Source organism: Saccopteryx leptura, chromosome 10, assembly GCF_036850995.1.
Source record: "Saccopteryx leptura isolate mSacLep1 chromosome 10, mSacLep1_pri_phased_curated, whole genome shotgun sequence".
NCBI lineage: Eukaryota > Metazoa > Chordata > Mammalia > Chiroptera > Emballonuridae > Saccopteryx > Saccopteryx leptura.
This window is the reverse complement of record NC_089512.1, coordinates 59,366,586-59,389,555: the sequence shown is the minus strand read 5'-3', so window position 1 is coordinate 59,389,555 and position 22,970 is coordinate 59,366,586. Positions and strand designations below refer to the sequence as shown.

General features: G+C 43.5%; 1 protein-coding gene across 2 annotated transcripts in view; it reads right to left on the bottom strand.

Moving 5' to 3' along the window:
* Window positions 1-22,970, bottom strand: part of CACNA2D3 (calcium voltage-gated channel auxiliary subunit alpha2delta 3) — a 1,028,076-nt gene that overhangs the window by 230,329 nt on the left and 774,777 nt on the right. For both annotated transcript variants that reach the window (XM_066350330.1, XM_066350329.1), the window contains exons 15-17: window positions 11,827-11,898; window positions 10,406-10,486; window positions 652-726 (exon numbers count right to left, since the gene is read on the bottom strand). In XM_066350330.1, the coding sequence (XP_066206427.1) occupies window positions 652-726; window positions 10,406-10,486; window positions 11,827-11,898 (228 nt within the window). The remainder of the gene's footprint in view (window positions 1-651; window positions 727-10,405; window positions 10,487-11,826; window positions 11,899-22,970) is intronic.

Here is a 22,970-nt window from a genome sequence, read left to right as displayed (position 1 = left end):
AGGCAGCCTCTCCCAGCAATGGGGGCGGGCAGCGCTACAACCAGCTGTCCTAACCCCAGTCACTCAGAGAAAGAGAAAACACTGCTGAAAGAAAATGGTTTACATGTCAGGTCACCAAACAATGCTACTGAATATGGCATAGGCAGGAAATAGAGAAAAATCTCTCCTGTTTAATTAAACAAAAATGGTATTGTCGACTCCCTTCAACACAGGAGACATTGGGCTTAGTCCGTGTAATTTGGGGGCAAATCCTATGGTTATGAATTTCCAAGGATCTTGGAACTAATTTATTTTATCAAATGTGACTGGCAACAAGTCGGTCTCGGGTTGGAGTGTGAGACCACTTGTTAAATAAAGGTACCTATTATGATGTGTTTCAAGCTGTCTAAAGCTAAAAATATATTCACATATTGACAGCTGTGAAATAAAAAATAGATGCATATAGATACATAGATTTATATATAAAAGTATAATAATAAATGCATTTATCCAACTTTATTTATTTATTAACTGTTAAAACTACCTTTAGGAAACAATATTATAAATTGAGCCTTTAATGTGAAAACTGCCACAAAGTGTCACTGCCATAGAACTAAAGAAAATCTTCTAAAATCATGAAGGGAGAAACACAGAAGTAAGTACTTCTCTTACCAGTGGTCTGAGTTCTGGATGCGTCAGGATATATCCATTATTTGTGATTGCAAATGCATAACCGTGAATCCCTAACTGTGAGAGGAAGCGAGAAAGAAACCTTCATTAGCTTGCTCCCCAGTGAATTCAAAGAGCATAAAGCAGCCCGATATTTAGTAATTTACAGCTTAAACTTGGCATTCATAACCCTTATCAGCACAATATTTCATTAAAATGAATGCAAGGCACTGATCCTTGACATTTGGTGGAAATGAAGACCTGTCACAGGATAAGCTCAGCAAATAGCACAGTTTAAAATGTCACATCCCCATGTTGGCATCAAAGGCTTTACTTTGATTTATTTAAAACAAAAACAATTACTCCTTTTTTAAGTGGCTAATGTTTCTGGAAAGACCCTGTGTCCAAGTGAGCAGAATTTTATTAACCTGAGTGTCTTTTCTCTATCTATGATAAGGAAAGAGGTGACCTCATTCTGATTCACATCTAGGCTTCCTGCAATTCCACACCCATCGGGACCATCTCAAGCACACACTCTCCTAGGCAGTCATTTTTAATAATTCTTTAAGGATAAAAGCATGCCCCCCCATAAGCCTATATCGGAGCCTGCCAACCCCTTTTATATCCTTTTGTCTTTAGACTGTGAGGCTGCCAAGCTTTTCCATGCATACTTCCATCGACACAAGCCTGGGTGATTTTCTATGCAGAGCCTCACTTAATTTATGTTTTCTGACTAAATGGGACTATGGGAAATAGTTTGAGAGCAATGAAATGTTTTATTAGCTTTAAAAAGTATGTAATCAAATTTAACACTGCACTTATTTAAATAATAATCCTGGCTTTTTGACAATATTTCTATTACACAGTTGACTGCACCCATTGGCTACAATAAATTTACCTACAAATCATTCATGTATTAAAATGGCCTCTGGCATAAAAACCCGTACTGATCTCTCTCTGAAGAAAGAAAATGTAACCCACTTTTGCCAGAGCAGTGAAAGGGGAGAAAAAAACCCTCTATTTTTTTTCCTGACAAGTTATTTCATAGCTCTGAGCTTTCACTGTTACTTTTCTTTAAAATTCTTTGCTGATCACATTCTTCAATATGATACAATTAGATAATCCAGACAACAGGGTTTACAAACCAAGAGTGACCCTGTCTGCTTCTTAGCTGAACGTCAAGGTAATGTGAAATTAACTTCAGAGAATTTAACACTGGCAATTAAAAGTTTCCTTTGCTTGAACATAAAGCCAATATGCATGTGGTCGTCAAGGGCAACAGAGATTTTTCTCCTGGAGTTACCTTGCATAGCAAGTTTTAATAAGATTCTACTTGACTCTAATGATAAAAGTATATTGCATTATGCTGCAAAAGATAAACCAGAGATTTCCTATCCTTTGAGATGTATATAGTCTCTTTCATCTTGTCTTTTGGAAAAATGTCAGGCACCATCAACACTGCATTAATTACCATTATTATGTCCCAGTTTAATACGGACTGGAGGGGTCAGAAAGGACTTAAAGAGTCTGACTTCTTCTATTAAAGACAAAGTGATATTTCATTGGAAATCCGAGCTCAAATTTAGACCAAACAAATGATATTTTATAGTCAGCTAATTTAATATATTCAGTGCCTTCTAATGTATGTTACTTCAGTTCATGGTCTGCTTGTGGTAAGTAAAACTCAAAAGAAGGTAGACCTCCTGGAGTTAGTAGAGGGTGTGCTCTATGCCCTCTACTTCACCTGTACTGCACCACTCAAAATGATTGTTCATGAGATTATGTTACCAAGGTATCATCAGTCAAGTGCTTTGATGTTTTAATGTCTGTCTCCCTACAAGTTCCATGATGGCTAAGGTCATCCATATCATGTGGTGCAAAATATGTGGAGGGGTGGTTGGGATGGAAGGAAGAGGTTGGGATGGAAGAAAGAGTCAAAGGAGGAAGCAGGGAAACAATAAAACAAATTGAAATGAGCACAGATCCTACAAAGGTACCCTAAACTCTGCTCTCTCCCCGGGAATGCAGAGGCTGATCTGACCGCCCCACCCAATGTCCTATACTTACTGTTTAACAGCCACCCTCTGCTTCCTTGTTGCCCATTTATGCCTTAGCTGCCTAGCATCTGCCCCTGCCCACCAAGATGCCACCAGAACTCCTTTCCCCACAATTGCCAGTAGCCTAATAAACCAAACCTTATAAGAAGCTCTCTCTTGAATCTTCCTGGTTTATCAGTCGACTGCCCCTCTCCCTTTAGTCTGTATTCCCTTCACTGCCAGGCCCCACACTCCCGGGTTTTCCCTTTGTCACTGGACCCTCACCCTCTACCCACCGCTCAATCACTCGTTTCCCCTCATTTCTATCCCCAGTGCCCCAGTCTGCTTTAGCTCTCTCTCCCCAATGAGCTTCACAACCACCTGGCTGCTGTTATCTCCAGATCTATGCTCCAGCCATGACCTCTCCTCTCAGTGGTACCCAGCTGCATGTTGGTCACTTCTACCTGGATGTCCTCAGGCACCTCATGGGTATCACACCCAGTGCCTCACAGTGACTGTCCCCGAGATGCTCTCCTTCCCTTCACTCTCCTGCAGTGGCACCATCATCCATCCCGACAGCCACACTAGAAACTAGAGCAGCTTTAGGCTCGTTTCTCTTTCATCCCCAGCTTCTTGATCCAAGTAATCGCTACTTTTTCAGAAATTACTCAGATTCACTCTGTTCTCCCACCCTACTATCCATGTTGCTTTAATGTAATAGATTTCCATAATGGTCCTAACTGCTTCTTGTGTCTCAAAGCTTGGCCCAACCAAGTCATCCTCAAGACTGATCAAAGTCAAAGGTAACTCTGGCCCTGTTGCTCCCCTGTGTAAAACTAACTAAAGACCTTTTTCGCGTGTTAGATGGAATCCATGGGCTTGTCCATCAGGTCCCCTGGGGTCTGGTCCCTCCCAGGTACCCAGCCCTGCCTCCTTCCGTGTATTGTCTCTCCGGGCATTTGGCAGTGACAATGATCCCCACCTCTGCACTTTCCTCTCTCTCCCAGACCTTCCTTTGCACAGTGCTAGCTGCCCAGAGCATCACTTCTCCCCCTATCCCCTAGCCGATTCTCCCCTGCTAAAAGCTCAGCCTCAGGATAATCACCTAGTCAAAGTATCTCCTGACCTTCCCTGTTGTTCCCCCCTTTCTGTACCATGTTTCCATAAAACCCTGAGACTGTCTTTACTACTTACTACCTTCACCCTTGTGCATAAAACTACACCTACTTTTCTGCCTCCCAACCCTGGCTGGTTCTCTTTCTTACCTCTGCCCTGTTCTAGATAAGACAGTATCTCCCCATCAGAAGGGGCTCTGTGTGGGGAAGGAACCCTCTTACTCATCTGGGGCTTCTACAGCTCCTACCAGTGTATCTGTCACATGGCAGGCATTCCAGTTAAGGGTCTGTGTGTATTCAAGACTTTCTTCACTTTTTACCCGAATATTATCTAGTTCATCTTTAAAGGCTAAACTACAGTTAATATTAACAAGGACCTGAAAAGGAGAAGCTGACTAGTGGAGGCAGGCGCGTGCTTAGTCCTTCTCAAGGCTGCACCTGAGAAAGTCTTCCCAACGTTCAGAAACTACCGGTTCACACCCTTCCCAGGAGAACAGTCTGAGAAAATGCATCCGAATGTTTGGTTGGCTGGTTGGTGACATATGGAGATAATGTATTGTGGATGTAAGAAGAGAAATTCTGAACAGATCTCAAAATACATTCTGGGTGAATCTCTCAGAAAACCAAAAGTTTATAATATGACAATGTCCACCATTTGTTTTTGGCCCCAAATCAATATACTGATGAAATCTATAATTTTTATTTCATCTGAAAGAGAACCAGTCTTCCTGTCCATCCTAATGTGCAGTCCTGTGGATTAATAGAGAACAGACCGACCACAGGCGTTCCAGAGCGTGGGGCTGCCAAGGGGGCCTTCATCCTGAAACACGCTCTCCTGGGGAGCTGGGAGCCTCGTGGTCCAGCAGCCAAGAAGGGGGTGCTTCCCTTCCAAGGGCAGGGGCTTTGGGCTAATGAAGTGGACCCAATTATAAAATGGCTTGTTACCTTAACAGAGGCTGTGGTGTCTGGAAATTACTGCTGGGGTGTCTGGAATTCTTAATAAAAATTACAGGAAGTCTGATTGCTTGTGGGAAAAATCTATGAAGCTAAAGGAAAAGAAAGAATTATATCTTCTGGGAAAACCCCAAGAGCCAAGCACTGACTCATCTTTACAAGGTGTTAATCAGGACAAAAAGGTGTGATCCGCACTCTGCTCCCTGGATGAGAGAGGCCTGCCCCTCCATGGCTGCCCCTGGCTGATGTGCACACTCTCTCCAGGCGTTTGCTGGGAACCGGAGTGTGGGGGCGGAGCCGACTCAGGTCCAAGTGTGGCATACCTGTGTTTCTGGTCCCCAGACTAACCCTTGGGAAAGCATAAAACAGAACGGCCTCTCTCTGACACTGCTGGTTAATTGTCTGTAGCTGACCTTCTCTGGTCTCTTGTCACACTTTGTGTCATTCATCTTTTACTAGATTAATTATGCCAAGAAAGTTATTTCAAGTCTCCTTAACTAAAAATGGGGCTAGTTTGTACCCACTCCATGGGAGCATGACAGGATTCAATGGGGAGAGTGCATATGATGCGTTTTTACCACACCACACAGTAAAATGTTCAACAGTGTTTTGCTGTTTTATTTTATTTTAACTACTATTGTTAGTATATATTTTAACTATTATTTAAACCAGTGGTAGTCAACCTGGTCCCTACTGCCCACTAGTGGGCATTCCAGCTTTCATGGTGGGCAGTAGTGGAGCAACCAAAGTATAAATAAAAAGATAGATTTAACTATAGTAAGTTGTTTTATAAAGATTTATTCTGCCAAACTTAGCAAAAATCCAACATAAAGTACTTGGTAAGTAATTATTATTATATGCTATAACTTGCTGTAACTTTGCTTTATAAATTTTATAAAGTAAAGTTACTTCCCTATTTTATAAATCTCCATTACTGTGGAACCGGTGGGCGGTTAGAAAATTTTACTACTAACAGAGATACAAAGTGGGTGGTAGATATAAAAAGGTTGACTACCCCTAATTTAAACTATGATTTTTATTATTGTTACTTATTGTTTTTAATGGCTTTAGGGTGAGAAATACTGGCTGAAATCATGGCTTGCTAGCTATAAAACTTGGTGAGATATTTAAACTCTCTGTGCCTCAGTTTTTTTAGCTGTAAAAGGGGGGTAAGAGCAATGTCTACCTACCATTCAGTGAGCTAATGTGCTGAAGAGCTTAGCACTTTCCCTGGTAGAGGAAGCTTTGAGAAACAGACTCACAGGGTGATCGTCATCCGTTTCATATTACGTGCATATTTTCTTGATTTATTGAGCTTATATCAAGTAATGGTTCCTACATCTTCTCATACAAAATATGCAGCTAAAGAATTGTTTGGAAATGTTCTTTCCAGGTGGGATGACCTTCCTTAAACAGTGAGCCAGCACTCCTGGGCATCTGGGTCTGGGGAATCAATGAAATAAAGTCCTTTCTCTTTCGGGAGCTCAAATCCCTCCCTCATCTGCGTGCTTTCAGTCTCTGGGGAGCTGCACAATTCCCAGCAGTTGTTTATGTGGACTTGAGTCAAGCAGATGGCCTAACCCAATGGTAGGAGCCTTGGTGGAGGATGAAGCTGATTGTCAGGGCATCCAGGTGGTGGGAGGAAGAAGGCCTTTATCATCTCAATAAACCCAAGCAGGAGGGTTCTTTGGCTAAGGAGGCCACTTTGTATGAGCCTGGACACCAGATTTTAGCTTAGAGTTCATCTCCTCTTTGTCACACAGGCGGCTTTCTCATCTGATCATCTACATAGTGTCAGCATATGGGACGGACAGACCCTGTTCTTTCAAAGAAGCTGCCTTCTCAAGGTGTGGAGCAGGTACTAAGGACCCAAAGGGAAGTGTTGAGGAGAGCCAAACCCGCTGGGGACACAAAAGCTGGGACTGACAGGCGGGGCACGGAGAATGGGCGCATGGATGGTGGTGACGGCACAGACACCAGAGTGAGGGAGCTCCAGGAGGCAGGGGTGCGCACCACTCCAGCGTGAACAAACGCTCGTGGCCCCCTCACTTCTCTGCCCTCTGTCATGTCCCCATGGAGTGTTTTGCTTTCTTGGGGAAACAGAATGTAGAACAAGATCATTTTTGGTGGCAGATGGGCCTGGTATTAAGCTTATTAGCCAGCACAACTTAGTGAGAATCAGCCCTTTTCAAACTCCTTCCACCCTTCCAATTATATCACAAAGAAAGTCTCCACTGAGTACCGTTTTAACTCTTGCCTTTAATGCCATCTTAAAAAAAGAGAGAGAATAGACCTCAAATTCAGGACCTTGGATGACCAAGGAATCATTTAATATTATTATTTTGTTTTTATGATTATTTTTACAATTATCCCAATGGCAAAACAACAGTGGTTCTTCTTTTAAGATGGTGCTATGGTGTTTTCTATTAAAATGAGGTTCAGTGAAGAAAGCTATGAATTGATTTACAAGTGGAGTGTTAAGTAAATAATGGTACAGATGGTACATGAGCACGGCAACAAACTGTGAGGTGGTAAATGAATGGCTCAGACCTCTTCTAAGCGTGTGGGGAAGGAGTTACAGGGACCTGGCTCAAGTCACATCACCACTTCCTAGTTAGGTGGTCCTGTGCTCTGTGAGCCTACGGCCTGCGAACCTGAGTTTCCTGCTGCATGGAATGGACATGCAGTACAGCTCTTACCCGAGGAGGACCCACTGACGTGATGTGGGGAATGCACCTGGTATAGCACCGAGTTCTCGCCCAGCGTTATCTGCTAATATTGCATCACGAGCCACCCTGTCCCGTGCCAAAAAGTGGGGCTTTGTTACAGCCATTTACAGCACCACTCATTTTGCACATGACCCTCTGAGGCGTGACCTGACCATCTGGCTGCAGCCATCCATTCAGCTGCCTTCACTGGGCAAGAGTTTGCTGTGATGCTCAGCAACTGACTGATTCATCCTCTTGCTCTTACTCCAACCCTCTGCCAAAGCTGGGCCTGTGCTTGTCATCAAGCATAAGAATCCTGCCTAGCTCGCATGACCTTGTATCATAAGCCTTTCAAAAATCTTAGAAAACCCCATCTTTAAAGGTGGCAGAGGACACCAGGGTTTGGTATCCAAATTATTTTCTTAGGCGTTCTAGGTTAGCAAAGGTTCAGTGGATGTGAAGCCCTCAGGTGCCTGAATCTGGAATGGGAAAGGTTTCAGCATCTGTATGCTGGCAGCACCCCTATGGATGAGGACTGTGGGTCCCAGGAGGCTGCGTGTCACAGCTGTCCCCTTGACCAGTGCGTTACCATGGTTCCCAATTAGTAACAGTCAATGCTTCACACAAATCTAGGAGCAGGTTCTACTCTAAGCACTACTGGACAGGAGAGGATTTGAGAGACCTTTCCACACCCACCTGCTGAGCAGTGGAGGCAGGCCTCTGTGTGCCTGCCTCTAGAGCTTCAAGTGCCAGCCCCTCGTGCCAAGGGCTGGGAAGGCCCATGGTCCTGTCCCAACTGTGGTGAACCTGGCTTAGCAGGGAAGGGGGCAGTAAGGGCCGCTGCCAGCCAGCCAACTACCCAATATGCCTGGCTCAAAAAGCCTGCTGACCTCCAAATGGGGGCAAAGGGAGTCCTTGTCAATCTATGAGTGGGCCCGCAATGAAGATGGGTAAGCCAGTCTGCTTGGTGTTGGGGGAAGAAGGGACAGGTGTGGTTGGAACTCGCGTGCAGTCAGGGGAACCATGTCAGCTCAGCGAACATCTCCTAGGACTGGGAGTGGGGGTTACGGTCTGCCCCATCCCCCACTCCCATGCGCACGCACGCACACACTGAAACAGTGCTGGGCCTTTAGGATGGCTGTGATAGGACTTGAGGACCTGTCCTCTTCCCACCTTCTGATCTGCTTTTCTATGGAGCCCCCACTAGGCAACAGGTGAGAGTTCTCTCTGTGAGGCTCAAGCCCATCCTTTTAAAAGGTGAACCCAGCCATGTCACCTCCCAGCTAACCTGTGTATCAGAAAAATAGAAAGATCACATCTCAACTTATATTCCACCGGTGATTGCTCAGGCTGGAGTTAGAGATAATTAAGAAAAATAGTGAAGCAATTTAAATTGTAAAAGACCTGCTCAGTAACTGTGCAGGTGGCCCGAGGACAAGGCAATGTGTGAGGACGGCAGGCAGCGCAAGGCTGTGGTTCGGAGAGGGGAGTGTGAAGTCCGGCTGTGGTAGCCAGGCTCTGGGTGCGCCCTCTGCTCTGAGTCCAGTACAGCGCTTGTTTAACCATGGCAGCCAAAGAACGTAAATACCAATTCACATGATCCCCATGGACCTCAAAATGCCTACTGCCACACAGCACCTTCATAGCAACTTGTCATCCCTCTGCAACCAGCTGAGGGGGCAGGCAGTTTGTCAGCTTCAGGTGGGTTCTCGTGTTGTGTGCACCTGTCTCAGACAGGGCAGACGCCAACCCATAGACCACTGGGAAGTCATGTGGAAGTCAGGATGCTTGTTTTCATGGAAACTGGAATACGTCTGGCTAAGGGTGACAGTGGAGCTCCTGAAAGCCCCTCTGTCCCCAAAGGTAGAACTAAATAAGTCAAAGGAGTAGATGGGAGAACAGAGAGCTGGAAACAGAAAGCAGGGAACAGAGTGCTGGGAAGAGAATGTAGGGAACAGAATGCAGGGAACAGAGTGCTGGGAAGAGAGTGCAGGGAACAGAGTGCTGGGAAGAGAGTGCAGGGAACAGTGCTGGGAAGAGAGTGCAGGGAACAGTGCTGGGAAGAGAGTGCTGGGAAGAGAGTGCAGGGAACAGAGTGCTGGAAAGAGAGTACAGGGAACAGAGTGCTGGGAAGAGAGTGCAGGGAACAGAGTGCTGGAAAGAGAGTGCAGGGAACAGAGTGCTGGGAAGAGAGTGCAGGGAACAGAGTGCAGGGAACAGAGTGCAGGGAGAATAGCATGGCCAAGTAAAGGGAAAATCATGACCCCTCTCTCCCTGACACAGGGTGGTCTCACATACAGGGCTGGGTTCAAGCATTTCCACATCCCTTTCTGAGTACTTTTCATCTGGTGCTCCTTCTTCATGGGCCCCATATTTTTCAATGGCCCCATCTTGTTCTGAACTCTCAAAGCAGAGGTCTAACAAGGCCTGCTCTATCTTTGATCCAAAATTACCTACTTCACCCCTTAATTATGTCCAGAGTTAAAAAAAAACAAAACCCTACAATTCTTTTGGGCCATAGATTTTAATTTAGCAATAGGAAAGGAATATTAATTTATACCACATCACCTGCCTAGACAGAGGGAATACACTGTCACTATAGTCAGTGACAGTGCTTTTCTGTTCCCCACTGGGTTTCTATTAAGTAACAGATTTTAAAGGACTCTCAAACTGGGGTGAGTCAGGACTGGCTTAGAATACCACCAGGGCAGTTAGACCAGTGTAGAACTGCATGGTCTTGTGTAGATGTTGATAGGCCCTTACAAACCTGGGGAGGGACACACAGACCTCCTCTGATCTTCCCAGACTGTTACTCTTCTACCAAAAAAAAGTCTTCCAGAAAGAAAGGAGAGGGTCCTCTTTACTTAGTGTTTTATTAGTTACTACGGCACATTGTGAAATCATCTTTAGTTAGCCCTTGAATACTAAATAAGTGATGTGTTACCTTGTATTTGGGGATGGTCTTCAGAAGTTCTTTCACTGGGACATCTGTGCCAACCACACCTAGAAGAATGCCCTTCGATCGCTGTTAAAAGCAAACATTAAACAATAACAACAGTAAGTAGATTTGGTAGAAGATCTAAACCCTTGTGAGAAGCCACATACCATAGGTCACTGTCTGGTGCCTTCTCCAAAATGAGAGAGACTGAGGATTAACCCAGATCTCCAAGAGAAACCCTCTTCTGTTCCCCACCCCCACCCAAAATTATACAAGATAAGCATGGTAGCTTCCTAGGCCAAACATTAACAGCTACCACTCTCAGTACACACTCATACCAAGACACCTTAACACTCTTCTCTGTCCTGAAAATGAAGAATTGAATGAAAATGAATTGATATGCAGAAGCACTAACGTTTCAGCGGCTAAGGGCTGAGATCATTAATCAGTTTCTCTTATGGAAGCTTTCTACAGGAAAGCCTTATAGTGTGTTAACTGCCTTCTCAATTTACACTGTCATCTGGTGCCCAGGAGAGAGGGACTAAGTAGCCAGAGAAAGAAGAAAGAACCCTAAGATTGTTAGCAGCTAGCTGGAACCAAGAACTAAGGTGAAGGAATAGGCCTTTGAGGTCCCACTTTCACAGGTCAATGTACTGTGCTGAAACTTTCCGATTTCAGAAATACCTTCTGGAAGAAGACACAAATTGCTACTGTCCCAAATTTAAGTCCACCTAGAACTTCAGAATGTGACCTTATTTAGAAATTGGGTCTTAGCAGGTGTAATTAGTTAAAGATCTCAGGGGAAATCATCCTAGATTTAGGATGGGCTCTAAATCCATTGACTGATGTCTTTCTAAGAAGAGGAGAGGACAGAGAGACACAGGAGAGAAGAAGGCCATGTGAAGACTGAGGCAAAGACTGGAGTTATGCTGCCACAGACCAAGGGAAGTCTGGGGCCAAGCCAGGATCCCTCCCCAGAACCTCTAGAGAAAGCATGGTCCGCCGACACCTTGATTTTGGACTTCTAGCCTCCTAAATTGTAAGAATAAACTTCCTTGTTTTAAATCACCCCATCTGTGGGACTTTGTTACCACAACCCTAGGATACTAATACAAGACTGGCAACTGCAAATCAAAGACTGGTCATCCACCATAACCAAAGGTTCTCTCTGGGGCTTTCCTTCTTCTGGCTGTTTAACACTTGCATTTTAAAAAAGTGCTGCACACTGTGAAATGATGCCTGCCTGAATTCCTCCCATCTGTGCTTGATATCATGATTCTAACAGCAGGGTTAAATGTGAGGGAAAATTATACACTCTCTCTCCTTACAATAAATACATAAATGAAGATCACCAGAGCTAGAGCCAAAAGGGGTCTCAGCAAACGACCCTCCTAGCATCAAGCAGGAGGCAATGCCACTGTACTCACGGTTTCATTCTGCTTACTAAACACAGGCATGGCGACAGTGGTCATCAGGACAAGACCCTGATCATCGGCAAGCTGGATGGAGAGAGAAGAGCCAGTTACCTGAGAATGGTCTGGAAACCACAGGGCTGCCCCCCCCCCGACTGCCTCCTTCTTTGCTGACCAGGGGTGGTTGGGAATGGACCAGTGCCCACTCAAGCCTCTGGTCTAGGTGGAAGTGCAACATCCCGGATTTGCAGATGAGGGCCCCAGCTCCTGGCTGGGGAAACCAAGTCAGTCGCTCCAGCTGATCTTTCACTGCGTTCAGCCATTTTGGTTCAAATAAAGCCTTGTTGGGTCTTAATGATTCATTTTATTTTATTAATACAGATCAATTTTATACTTTTACTTTGCAGACAGTTATGTTCAATATGTGCAATGTTCATGCTTCTTCATCTTCTGAAAATCAAGGATCGGAAAGCAGAGTGGAAGGGTTTTATAGTTACCCTTGCTGAAAGCAGTGGACTCTGAAAACATTTATTCTCCCCACTGGAGCTGAGTTGAGACCTTCTGGGACCTCTACAGATCTTTGCATGCCAGTCCAAGATGAAAAACAAACAAAACAACAACAACAACAAACTTGATGATCTGAGTGCTGAAGTCACTGCTGAGAAGCTAAACATTACTCCTGAAAGAATAACCCTTGAAATGTGGCACACAGCACATTCTGTCACCCTACGATTTGCATACAAATGCACTGCGGCTCAACATCAATCTGCGTTTCACAGAGTGTTGGGAAGCAGGCAGGAACCCCTACTCTGCTCCAACAACAAATGGGGAAATAAAGTCCTGGACCACCATAGGCTTTGGTGCAAGACAGACCTGGTTCTAATTCTCATCTCGAATCTTCATTAGCTGCATTAGCTAAGCCTCCATGTCCTCAGATAAAGTCATGCCAATTATTCCCCAGCATTGTAGCCATGAAGATAAAATGTGAAACAGCCCGCACAGTACCTGCCACAGGAAGCTGATTAAAGATGCTCGTTCCTTACCTGCCTTCTAGGTCACAAGGCTAGTAAGTAGCACGGTCTGAAATGAGACCCGGCATGTGGCACTGCTGCTGGGAACCAAAACTGGTATAGCAGCACAGGCAGATTTAATGGAGGGCGCACTGGGTGCGTGCCCTGGGCCCCGACTTCTGAAAGGCCCCGCAAAACCCCAACTTGACACTTCTCTCTAATGACACCAAGTTTGGCTTCATATGTGCAATTTTAACATTCACAGTACATAATGTTTTTTATTTATTTAAAAATATGTTTAACATGTATTCTTATTTTCCCTGTCTCTCTCTCTCTTTTTTTTAAGGGGCCCAGTATTTTATACACCTGGGGCCTCAACTGACCTTAATCTGCCTCTGTATGGCAGGTCTGGTGGGAGAATCTCCATGGCTTTAATTCTATAGCAACGTCAGATATGGCTTCCTCAGTATTTTGGGGAAGAGGCATTATAAAGAGAATATCCTAAAATCTAGAGGCCCCCATGGACTGAAGTCCCCATAGACTGTACTCTTGAGAAAAGGTCATTAAACTGAAACCATCTTCTACCAGTCCTGTTCTTCCAGTAGATTCTTTGAGCTATTGGGTCCCACTACTCATATGCAGTACAGGAAACAGCAGCACCTGAGTGCTTTAGAAATGCATAATTGGCCCTGGCCAGTTGGCTCAGTGATACAGCATCAGCCCTGCATATATAGAAGTCCCGGGTTTGATTCCCAATCAGGGCACACAGGAGAAGTGACCATCTGCATCACTTCTGCATATATAGAAGTCCCAGGTTTGATTCCCAATCAGGGCTCACAGGAGAAGTGACCATCTGCTTCTCCACACTCCCTCCCCTTCCCCTCTCACAGCCATGGCTTGAATGATTTGAGCAAATTGGCCCCAGGCACTGAGGATGACTCCATGGTCTTGCCTCAGGCACTAAAATAGCTTGGTTGCTGAGCAACAGAGCTACAGCCACAGATTGGCAGAGCATTGCCCAGAAGAGGACTTGCCAGTGGATTCCTGCTCCAGGTGCATGCAGGAGTCTGTCTCTGCCCCCCCTCCACCTCTCATTTGATAGAAAGAAAGGAAGAAAGAAAGAAAGAAAGAAAGAGAAGAAATGCATAATCTCAAGCCACTCCAGACCCTCTGAATCTGAACCTCTATTTTAATAATTAGTATGTATATTAAAATTTGAGAAGCATTGTTCTAGAGCAATTCTCTCCATCATCAATAATCATGATAACTAAAGAGAAGACTGTGTATTTGGGGAACACTTCCAACAGGAACAGAGGGGGCCACATTGCCATGTTTTTATTAGTTTTACAATCCATATCAAGATGAACTTCTATTCCTCTATAATAAGCAATATGAGTCAAAATCTCATGGTCTCTCGAGATCTGGGGATCCTGGTGTGATGGCTAATTTTATGTGTCAACTTGGCTAGGACATGGTGCCAAGGCGTTTGATGGCACATTGGTCTAGATGTTGCTGTGAATGACTTCTTAGATGTGATAAACATTTAACACTTAACATTTGACAAAGCAGATTACCCTCCATAATGTGGGTATGACCTAGTCAATCAATTCAATGTCTTAAAAGACTAAAACAGATCTCTTAAGGAAGAAGAAACTGCTTCCTGACTGCTGCATACTGCAGACTGCGACATGCCCTCTTCCTGGGTCTCCAGTTTGATGCCATGCTCTGCAGACTTCAGAAGTGCTGATCCCACAACTGTGTGTGGAAATCCCTTAAAATAAATCACTCTCTCTAAATACATACAGAAAAATATACATCTATATCTCCTGTGGCTCTGTTTCTCTGGAGAGCTTGTACTAATACACATGGTAATCATGTACTCTATTATTTGGGGCAGCCTAATTTAAGTGTTAGAATAAGTAAACAAAACTATCATAATATTAGTAACTAAATAAAATTAACTATGAGATAGTGTTGACAGTTATTAGTGCCAGGAACCAAGTCAGTGTGTGAAAACAATTCCAACATCTTGCTAAAAGTGCTTAAAGCATAAGTGGCTGCCACCGAGGGCATGCAAGGCCATTTTTAAAGGCAGAACCGACCCACCATAAAAATCTCTCTCAGAATCAGAAATCTTCCCATATGTCAACTCCTTAAGTAATCCTTAATGCTATAAAGAAAACTGATTTGAATTGACCCCCAACCGTGGGCAACTTCCGCTTTGCAACTCAAATAAAAATTTCAAGCAATGCCAACACATCATGAATGAAGTCAAAATATACCATTGACAATACTGAGAAATGAAGCCCTTTTTTTCCCCCCTGAAACCAGTAAAAATCAATAATAAATCACTAGTCAGTGCTTTGGTACAAACACAAAAACATGAGAAACTAACTTCCAAATATTAAGTCAGAATATAGTGTCAATGCCACTCAGTGGCTAATTCCAAATATAGTTACTGCATCATTATTACCTAAAAAAAAAAAAATCCCCATAATATTGCATTTGTACTGAAACCACTCATTTGTAACCAGCCCCAGGTAAACAGAGGAAATGCAGTGAGCTCAGTCTAGCCACTATGCTATGAGCTCACCTACTCCTCTCCTGGGGCAGTTCTGGCCCAGACGTGGACTGGCGTGGCCAGAACTCGACCCTGTACCTTCCCAATGTTTAAGTTCATCAGTATGGCCATGAGAGCTGGCAGGGCCTTGTAAATACCACTTGTACAACATGAAGAAGCTCTTCTATATCCACCAGCCCCTTCTTTCCCAGTCTCCACAGGTCTCGGTTTTGTGAATCTTAAACATTTCATGAAGAAGTAACATCAATTTGAAAGTTCATCTGCATTGAAATATTTTATGATTGAAAGGCATTCAGTAATATGCCATAGAAAATAGCAGCCTGTGGCAAAAGTTTTTTTTCCAGACCACCAAGCAGAAGTTATACAGCCGACCACAGCCAGACGTGCTCTGTCCCCAAACGCTAGGGGGTCCCTGCTTTCCTCTGGCCCCTTAACCTGTAGCAGCTGCTCAGGCAAGAGCTGCTTATGATTCATCCATGCGGCTTCCAAGAAAAACGCAGACGCAGAGTCAACATTCATTTTCCAAAGGGTAGGAATGAGAGAGGGGGGTCACCATGGTCCATCTCGGTAAAATCCCATTAACTCAAGTCCAAGTGGGAATCCTAAAATGAACTGCCATTCAGTTACCCTGGCCCAGGCTTTGAACAGGCCTCCAACATAGTTGGTTGTGGTGCTCTGTTGCATAATACATGTATATTATTCCATATCCTTCATTTCCTATGCTGCATAATGGGGACCACTCTGGTATCAAAGAAAATGATGAATAATAATGCCGAACACCTGGTTTATAAAACACAAACTTGCTCAACAGATTGACTGTTTCCTGTTAGCTTCCCAAGTTAATCATGCATGTGGGCTCATATGAATGTGAATTTTGATTCATGTGCGAGGTGAAGCCAGCGATGCCAGGCCTCTAGTCCTGACGCTTGATTCGTTTCCCATCCACGGCACTAGTCCGCAATGCAGACAGCTCTTGGGTGTGGCCCCAGACAGGATAGCAGTGCCACATCCACGGTCTCTCAGTTTTGTTGCCAGCCCAGTTATTATTGTTCGCTGATTCCCTTGATACACATTACCTGAGCATCGGCTATGTGCCAAGTTCCATGCTAGGTGCTGGAAGGCAACTAGGAATGAGAAAGGGGTCTTACCCTCAAGGAACCCCAAGTCTGCCCGGGAGACAAACACTAACGAGGCGGAGGGAGAGGTGCTGCCCAGGCGCCACACCGGCTCTCTCCGCAGGAGCAGGGGAGCTTCCTTCCTACGGACCTGCCTGACCTGAAGTAAAACTGCCTGGCATTGATGGATATCTGTCAGGGGTTATGCGACAGACTCAGAATGCTTCCTGAACCCCAGTTCATCGACATTAGGACTAAGTTCCCTGCTGCACTGCATTTCATCTAGCTGTTTTACATTTAAGAATATTTATGAATAAAACAATGCAAGGAGACATTTATAAAAGTCATCCAGCACCTTTCTTTTCATCCTTTGCAAGTATCACCCCTTTCCTTAGGGGTGATACTTCACACACAAAGTTCTCTTGGCAGCTAACTCTCCCATTCTGCACGTGGCTGGGCATCAAACCCAAGCTAAGCCAACCAGAGCAACACACACACACACACTCACACTCACACATACCCATCTTCTCCAGGACACACTGACTGATTTCTTATTATCATAGATATGTGATTCAAGATAGGCTACCTGAATATTTTTACCTACTTGGACTAAAAGAAAAAACGCTTTACTCTCTTTAGCGGGCAGTTTTATGAATGCAAGTCTGACAGCCATGCGCCCTCCCTACAGAGCAGTGTTTGAGAAAATAAAGCCACCCCAGAGAGAGAATGAGAGATGAATATGTGGGGTGTGTGTGTGTGTGTGTGTTATGGGAGAGGCAGAGAGGGAAAGCGAGTAAGAAAGAGGGACAGAGATAGGCCACCAGTCCTTGGATGCCTTAATCCCAGTGTCAGCTCTACCCATGCTTTTCCCCATTACTGGGTTATTTGAGGCAATGAGTTTTGGTTTTGGTTTTTTTTTTTGCCCAAATGAGCATGTATTGAATTTATGACCCTTGTAACAGAGGATTCCTGACTTGTGCAAGTGCTAGTATTGGCCATAAGTGACCTTGGTAGCTCATACACCCATGGAAGTGGTCCCAAGTGCCATGCACACCCCACACAGGGGAGACATTGCTGAAGCCAGAAAGACCAAAGGGCAAACGGCCCCAACATTCTTAAGATGAGTGATTGTGTGTTCTCCCCATAGGGAGGAAATTCCCAAATGACCCAAATACTAAGTGGCTAGAGACAGTAATTTGGAGAAATAATGAATTTTAATGGTGGTACACAAAACTGCTATCATTAGGATTCTGTGTAAAACCATCATGATAAGTAGAAGTTTGCCTGCTTTGAAAATGAGGGCCTAAGGCAGAAATTGTAGAACCAGTGTGCCTTGGGCTGCACCAAGACAGAAACACCAGAACATGCAGGAAAGAGGACAAAGGGAGACGGCAGTGCCAGTGCCCAGCAGGCCCCTTCTGATTGGGGCCAGCTGTGGACATGTTATGGTGCCTTCTTCACATCTCCATTCGGAAGAAGCCTGCCAGGGCCAGTGCTATGACCCTCTGTTTGTCCTGCAGCTGGAGGCTCTGAGGGTGAGTGCCAAGCCCCAGAGAAAGGAGGCGAACTGAAGGCCAGGCCCTAAGAAGGCACATGAGCGAGTTAAGGGCAGCACGCCTGGCAGCCTGTTTGAGGGCCGCCAGGTGGTTTCCAGCAGAGCCGTCTGCCAACTCAGCTTCGCCCTGGAGGCCTGGGCTCAAAGAGAAGGTTGTACACAAACGGGGAGCTCGGCTCAGAAAGAGACTGGCTCGAAGCCAAGAACAGAGGCCAACTCAGTAACTCTCCTCAAATATCATATTTCTTCTATACTTTGTTCTTCCTATGTTTGTATGTTTTTCTTTTCTTGTTAAAATTGATCAACGTATTGACAACTTTAATAGAGGACATCATATAAATGTATAATATAATACAGAAATGTTTTATCTCTTGTAGACACATGATAGATGAGTACACAGCTGTGTTTCTGCTGTGTCTTCTTTCCAACACCTGAGATGAGCACAGACTTGCACTCCATGAAAAGACACTGCCACTTCCTAGTGACTGTCAGGGTGAATTGCAGGCTCAAGGAAGCCATTCTCAGAGCATGGCCTTGCCAATAAAAATGTATTTAAATGGTAGCCAATGTCTCTGAGTTCTTCTCCAGTGGAAGCAAAGATAGGCTGTATCAGCTCGTAGTTCTGTCATAAACTTTGCCTTGATAGGAAAATATCAAGACTAAGAGGTAGGAAAACACAGCAGTATACATCTTTAAACAGCAGATGAAACATTTTGAAAAGAGTACCACTGATTCTTTAATAAGTGGGACCTGAGACTATGACAGGGGTGTTCTAGAAAGGGGAAGAGGGGAGATTTTTTATTTGTACTTTCTCAAAAGTAGCTCTGGAAGGGAAGCTGACTCCTTGGCATTCTCTGCCCTCCTCTGTCTGTGAGCTTAAGTGTACCAATGACCTGGGAATCCCCAAGGGCCGATCCTGGAGATCACATGCTGAGAGGCGATGGGAACAGGATGGACACGGATGGCACCCATGTCCACCAGTTTTCACACTCCATGGCCAGGGGGGAGCCGATAGAAAGTCATGGGAATGACTGTGTACAAATTAGCTGGTGGGAGCAGCAGGGACACATAGACCTGGACAAGGGGACAAGAACAGAATGGGTGGCTATGTAGAAACCCCTCCCACACACAAAAATCCCTGGACCAGAAAAGTCCTCTGTGCCTCCCCCTTTCAAAGCCTGCCTACTTCCCTGCCCCCAAATCTCTCACCTCCCCCTCTATCATAACAGCCCTAATCCTCAATGCTGGAAATAGATGTCAGAAAAAAAAATCTAGTAGGAACCACACTTGAGGGTCTGTCCATTTTGTGTACTGGACATATGCAGAAGATCCTTTTCTCTGGAGACAAACCCTGGAGGAAATACAGACACTGTCCAGAGGAGGACACTGGTAAAACCCACTGAAACTGGAAATAAAACCCTATTGTGCATCTCACGCATGAAAAGGGAGCACAGGCTCATCAACCTTGTCTGCTCGGCTCTTGTTAACATTATGTGACTCTGAATTTTACTCTTAGATTTCCACAGCTGTTAATGATAATCATGACATTTGCTGGTTGTATCAATAGTGGTCAGTTTTAAACGAGAGGTTTTACACATGTGTACATATGTAAAAACTAATTTACTCAATAGCCTAAGAAACCACTTTGAAATGAGAAAAGAATAATTTCTTTCTATAAGACTAAAAAAATTCAATTTTTTATGTACCTCTGATTGTTTTATACACTGCTCACAAAAAAACAGGGGATCAGAAAATGTGCAAACACTCCAGGACTTTCAGCCTTTTGTACAGTGCATTTTCACCAATGAATAAAAGTTGGTTTTGCATCTCATTTGCATAATTGAACAACTTTCTTTGACTTGTTGTTTGCTTTTGTGATGTTCTTGTTTAATAAAAAAAAAATCACGTTTCTATTTTTGGTGCTTCATATTCATTTTGAAATATCCCCTAACTTTGTGAGCAGTAGATTTACCTCTTTTCTGTCTGACTGAAGTTTTTATTAACAGGAAAATCTCCATAAATTCTCATCAAAATAAAACATTTTATAAATAAAACCACCCAATAGCATATGCTTGCAATGAATATTAATGTCTAAAAATAATATAATTATTTAATTGCAATAAACAAACTTTAACTGCAATAATTATCATTATTATTTTAAAAAATATTTTCCATTGATTTGGGGGGAGGGAAGGGAGAGAAGCATCAATTCCCCATTCTATTTAATTGTTCCATTTAGTTGTATACTCATTGATTGCTTCTTGTAAGTGTTCTGACTAGAGGTCAAACCCCTGATCTCAGCACCTCAGCACATTAGGATGATGCTTTACCCACTGAGCGAACCGGCAAGCTAATAATAATAATTATTTTTTAAAAATTCCTTTCTGCATAAAGATTAAAATTGTCCTTTAAATGAACAACTGTAAAACTTTCACATAAAATGCTATCAGAATAAAGTCTTATATTCTTGGTTACATATATTACATGTGATTATCGATATTTTGATATTCTTTACAGCAAGAGGTTTAGAAAAAGCAGGCATTATTTTTAATTGAAGAGATGGTTCTATCAATATGATCAATATGAATTGTCTTTTATAATACTACTCAGATGAACAGTTTCTCTTTTAAAATCTAGACAAATTATGAACAACAATCATTATTTAGATGATCCTTTTGCACTGCACTTTTCAATATTTTTTCAAGATGCTTGAATCCTAAGTATTATAAGTCATGATCAAAGTAGCAATAGAGCATAAGAATGAAATAAGAACAAGTAAACCTTCCAGTGACATGTCTCCTTGTTTTACAAGTGACCGCCTGGATAAAGTACAGTCATTGGTCCTGGGGAGTGGTATAGCAATGCCACCTTGCCAGGTCATTTCCTCTTCTTTCCGAATCCCTATACTTGTGCCTGAGAGCTGGAGATCCTGCATTCTCATGAGATTTCATTATATTTTAAGTTGTCTAAGGGCAAAAGTAAACATATTTCCCTCTTTGAACTTTAACTTAATTGCATCTTGTATGAACTAAACTGTCGATTTCTTTGTTCTTTCTTTCCCTTTTTAACAACCTAAAGACAACATGGTGGATGATAACACTGAATAATGTTGGATCATCTGTATGAGAATCTCAAAATAACTTTCTTCTAATAAAGTGGTTTATTGTTCAGAAAAATGTTTACATTGCTTCTTTCCCCGCAGTGTTTTGACTATCTAAATCATTATATAGGGAAATATATTTTATGAGTAAACATGATAAAGACAATGCTGTCTTTGACCAGGGACCCATGTAAGTAAAGCCATGGGCGGGAGAATATTACAAATTAAGATATCCAAAAGCTGTCTTAGGAAACTGCTTGTTTATTAGAGCAGAACATGCTTATTTCAAGAATTCCCTGAAATAATGAAAATGAGAATTATCCTGGGGCATTAGGTTTTGCCCAGTATTCATGATGAGCTACGACACATAACTGACCTCAACCCTATCATGGCCGAACATTTATATTTTCACAAACGTGGTTTAGCCACCTCTCAGATAGATGTCTGAAAACACAGCCAACTGTTGGAGCTTCAGGGCCCTGAGACAAAGCCTTCTCCTTGTTTAAAGACCCCCTGAAATGCCGCTTCCGCCATAAAACCTTCCCTAACGAAGTGGAAATGGGAACCAGATGTTCTCAAACTTCACTACAAAGATAATCATATTTACTCTACAACCTAAGATACCATCTAGGATCAAATCTGTGCAAACTGTTAATACAGCAAAGTCACTGAACACTGCAGTTGGAAGGAAAGCTGGGAATTCTGCAGAGCCTCTCAACTCCAGGGGCGGGAGCTGGGAATGTTTCCTCCTTTCACCCATAGCCTTTAGCAGAGAGTTGGTACGCAAGAAGCACTCAGCAAATAGTCTTGAAATGAACTTATTCCAATCCCATCCTCTTATTTATTTTATAAATGAGGACCAGAGAGGCTAAGGAGTCACAGAGAACTGGTCCCAGAATTCAGACAAGATTCTAAATCTCCTTCACTTAGTATCTTTGTGTAGTTTCCGGGAAGCTGGTGCCCATATGCTGCTGCCACTGACAGGGCAGAAGGTTCATGATGTCCAACTGAGGTCACTGGCTTAAAGGAAAATGGCTTGTTTTTAACAGCTTTAGTTGAACACTGTGACTTCCTTGGAGAGTAACACAGAAAAGGGAAATGGCCCACAGAAGCAAATAGATCTGTATTCACTAATTTCAGAGCAGGTTATTAAAACTGAAGTCCTTTTCACCTATCCATCCTTTCATTAACCCATCCTTCCGTCCATCTCTCTCCATCCATCCATCCATCCATCCATCCATCCATCCCTCTGTCTATCCGTCCATCCATTTACTCATATCTGTTTTCAAACATAGTTTGCTATAACCAGACATTGCTTTAAATTTCTCATATTTTCAAAGCCTCATTTAACTCTGAAACAGACCTTGCAAAGTATCTATGCTCACCTAGCAAGGTGAAGAAATTGAAGCTAAAAGGGCAAAGCATCTGGCTCCTGTTCACAGAAGGCAGCGGCATCAGAATTAAAGCACTGGCCCGCCTGAAGCTAGGGCCCTCGTCCCAATCACATTGCCCTCAGCTTTCAGTTTTGGGGGTATGACAAACATCCTGTTTCACCTTAAAGAGCTTGCTGTGGTAAAAACGAAACCAAGCAAATCATCTCTAAAATAGAAATATCCCCCCAGAGTTATTGGGAAGATTGAGAAGAATTATGGATGTAAAACAGCCTAGTACAGTGCCTGGCACAGATGTCAAGTGCAATTAATCTTGTAAGGAACATTCTAGGCTTGGGGAGGGAAGTTCATCAGCTTCTTTGAAATCCACTTTTTGCTCAACCCAATTATAACTTCATCCATCTCTC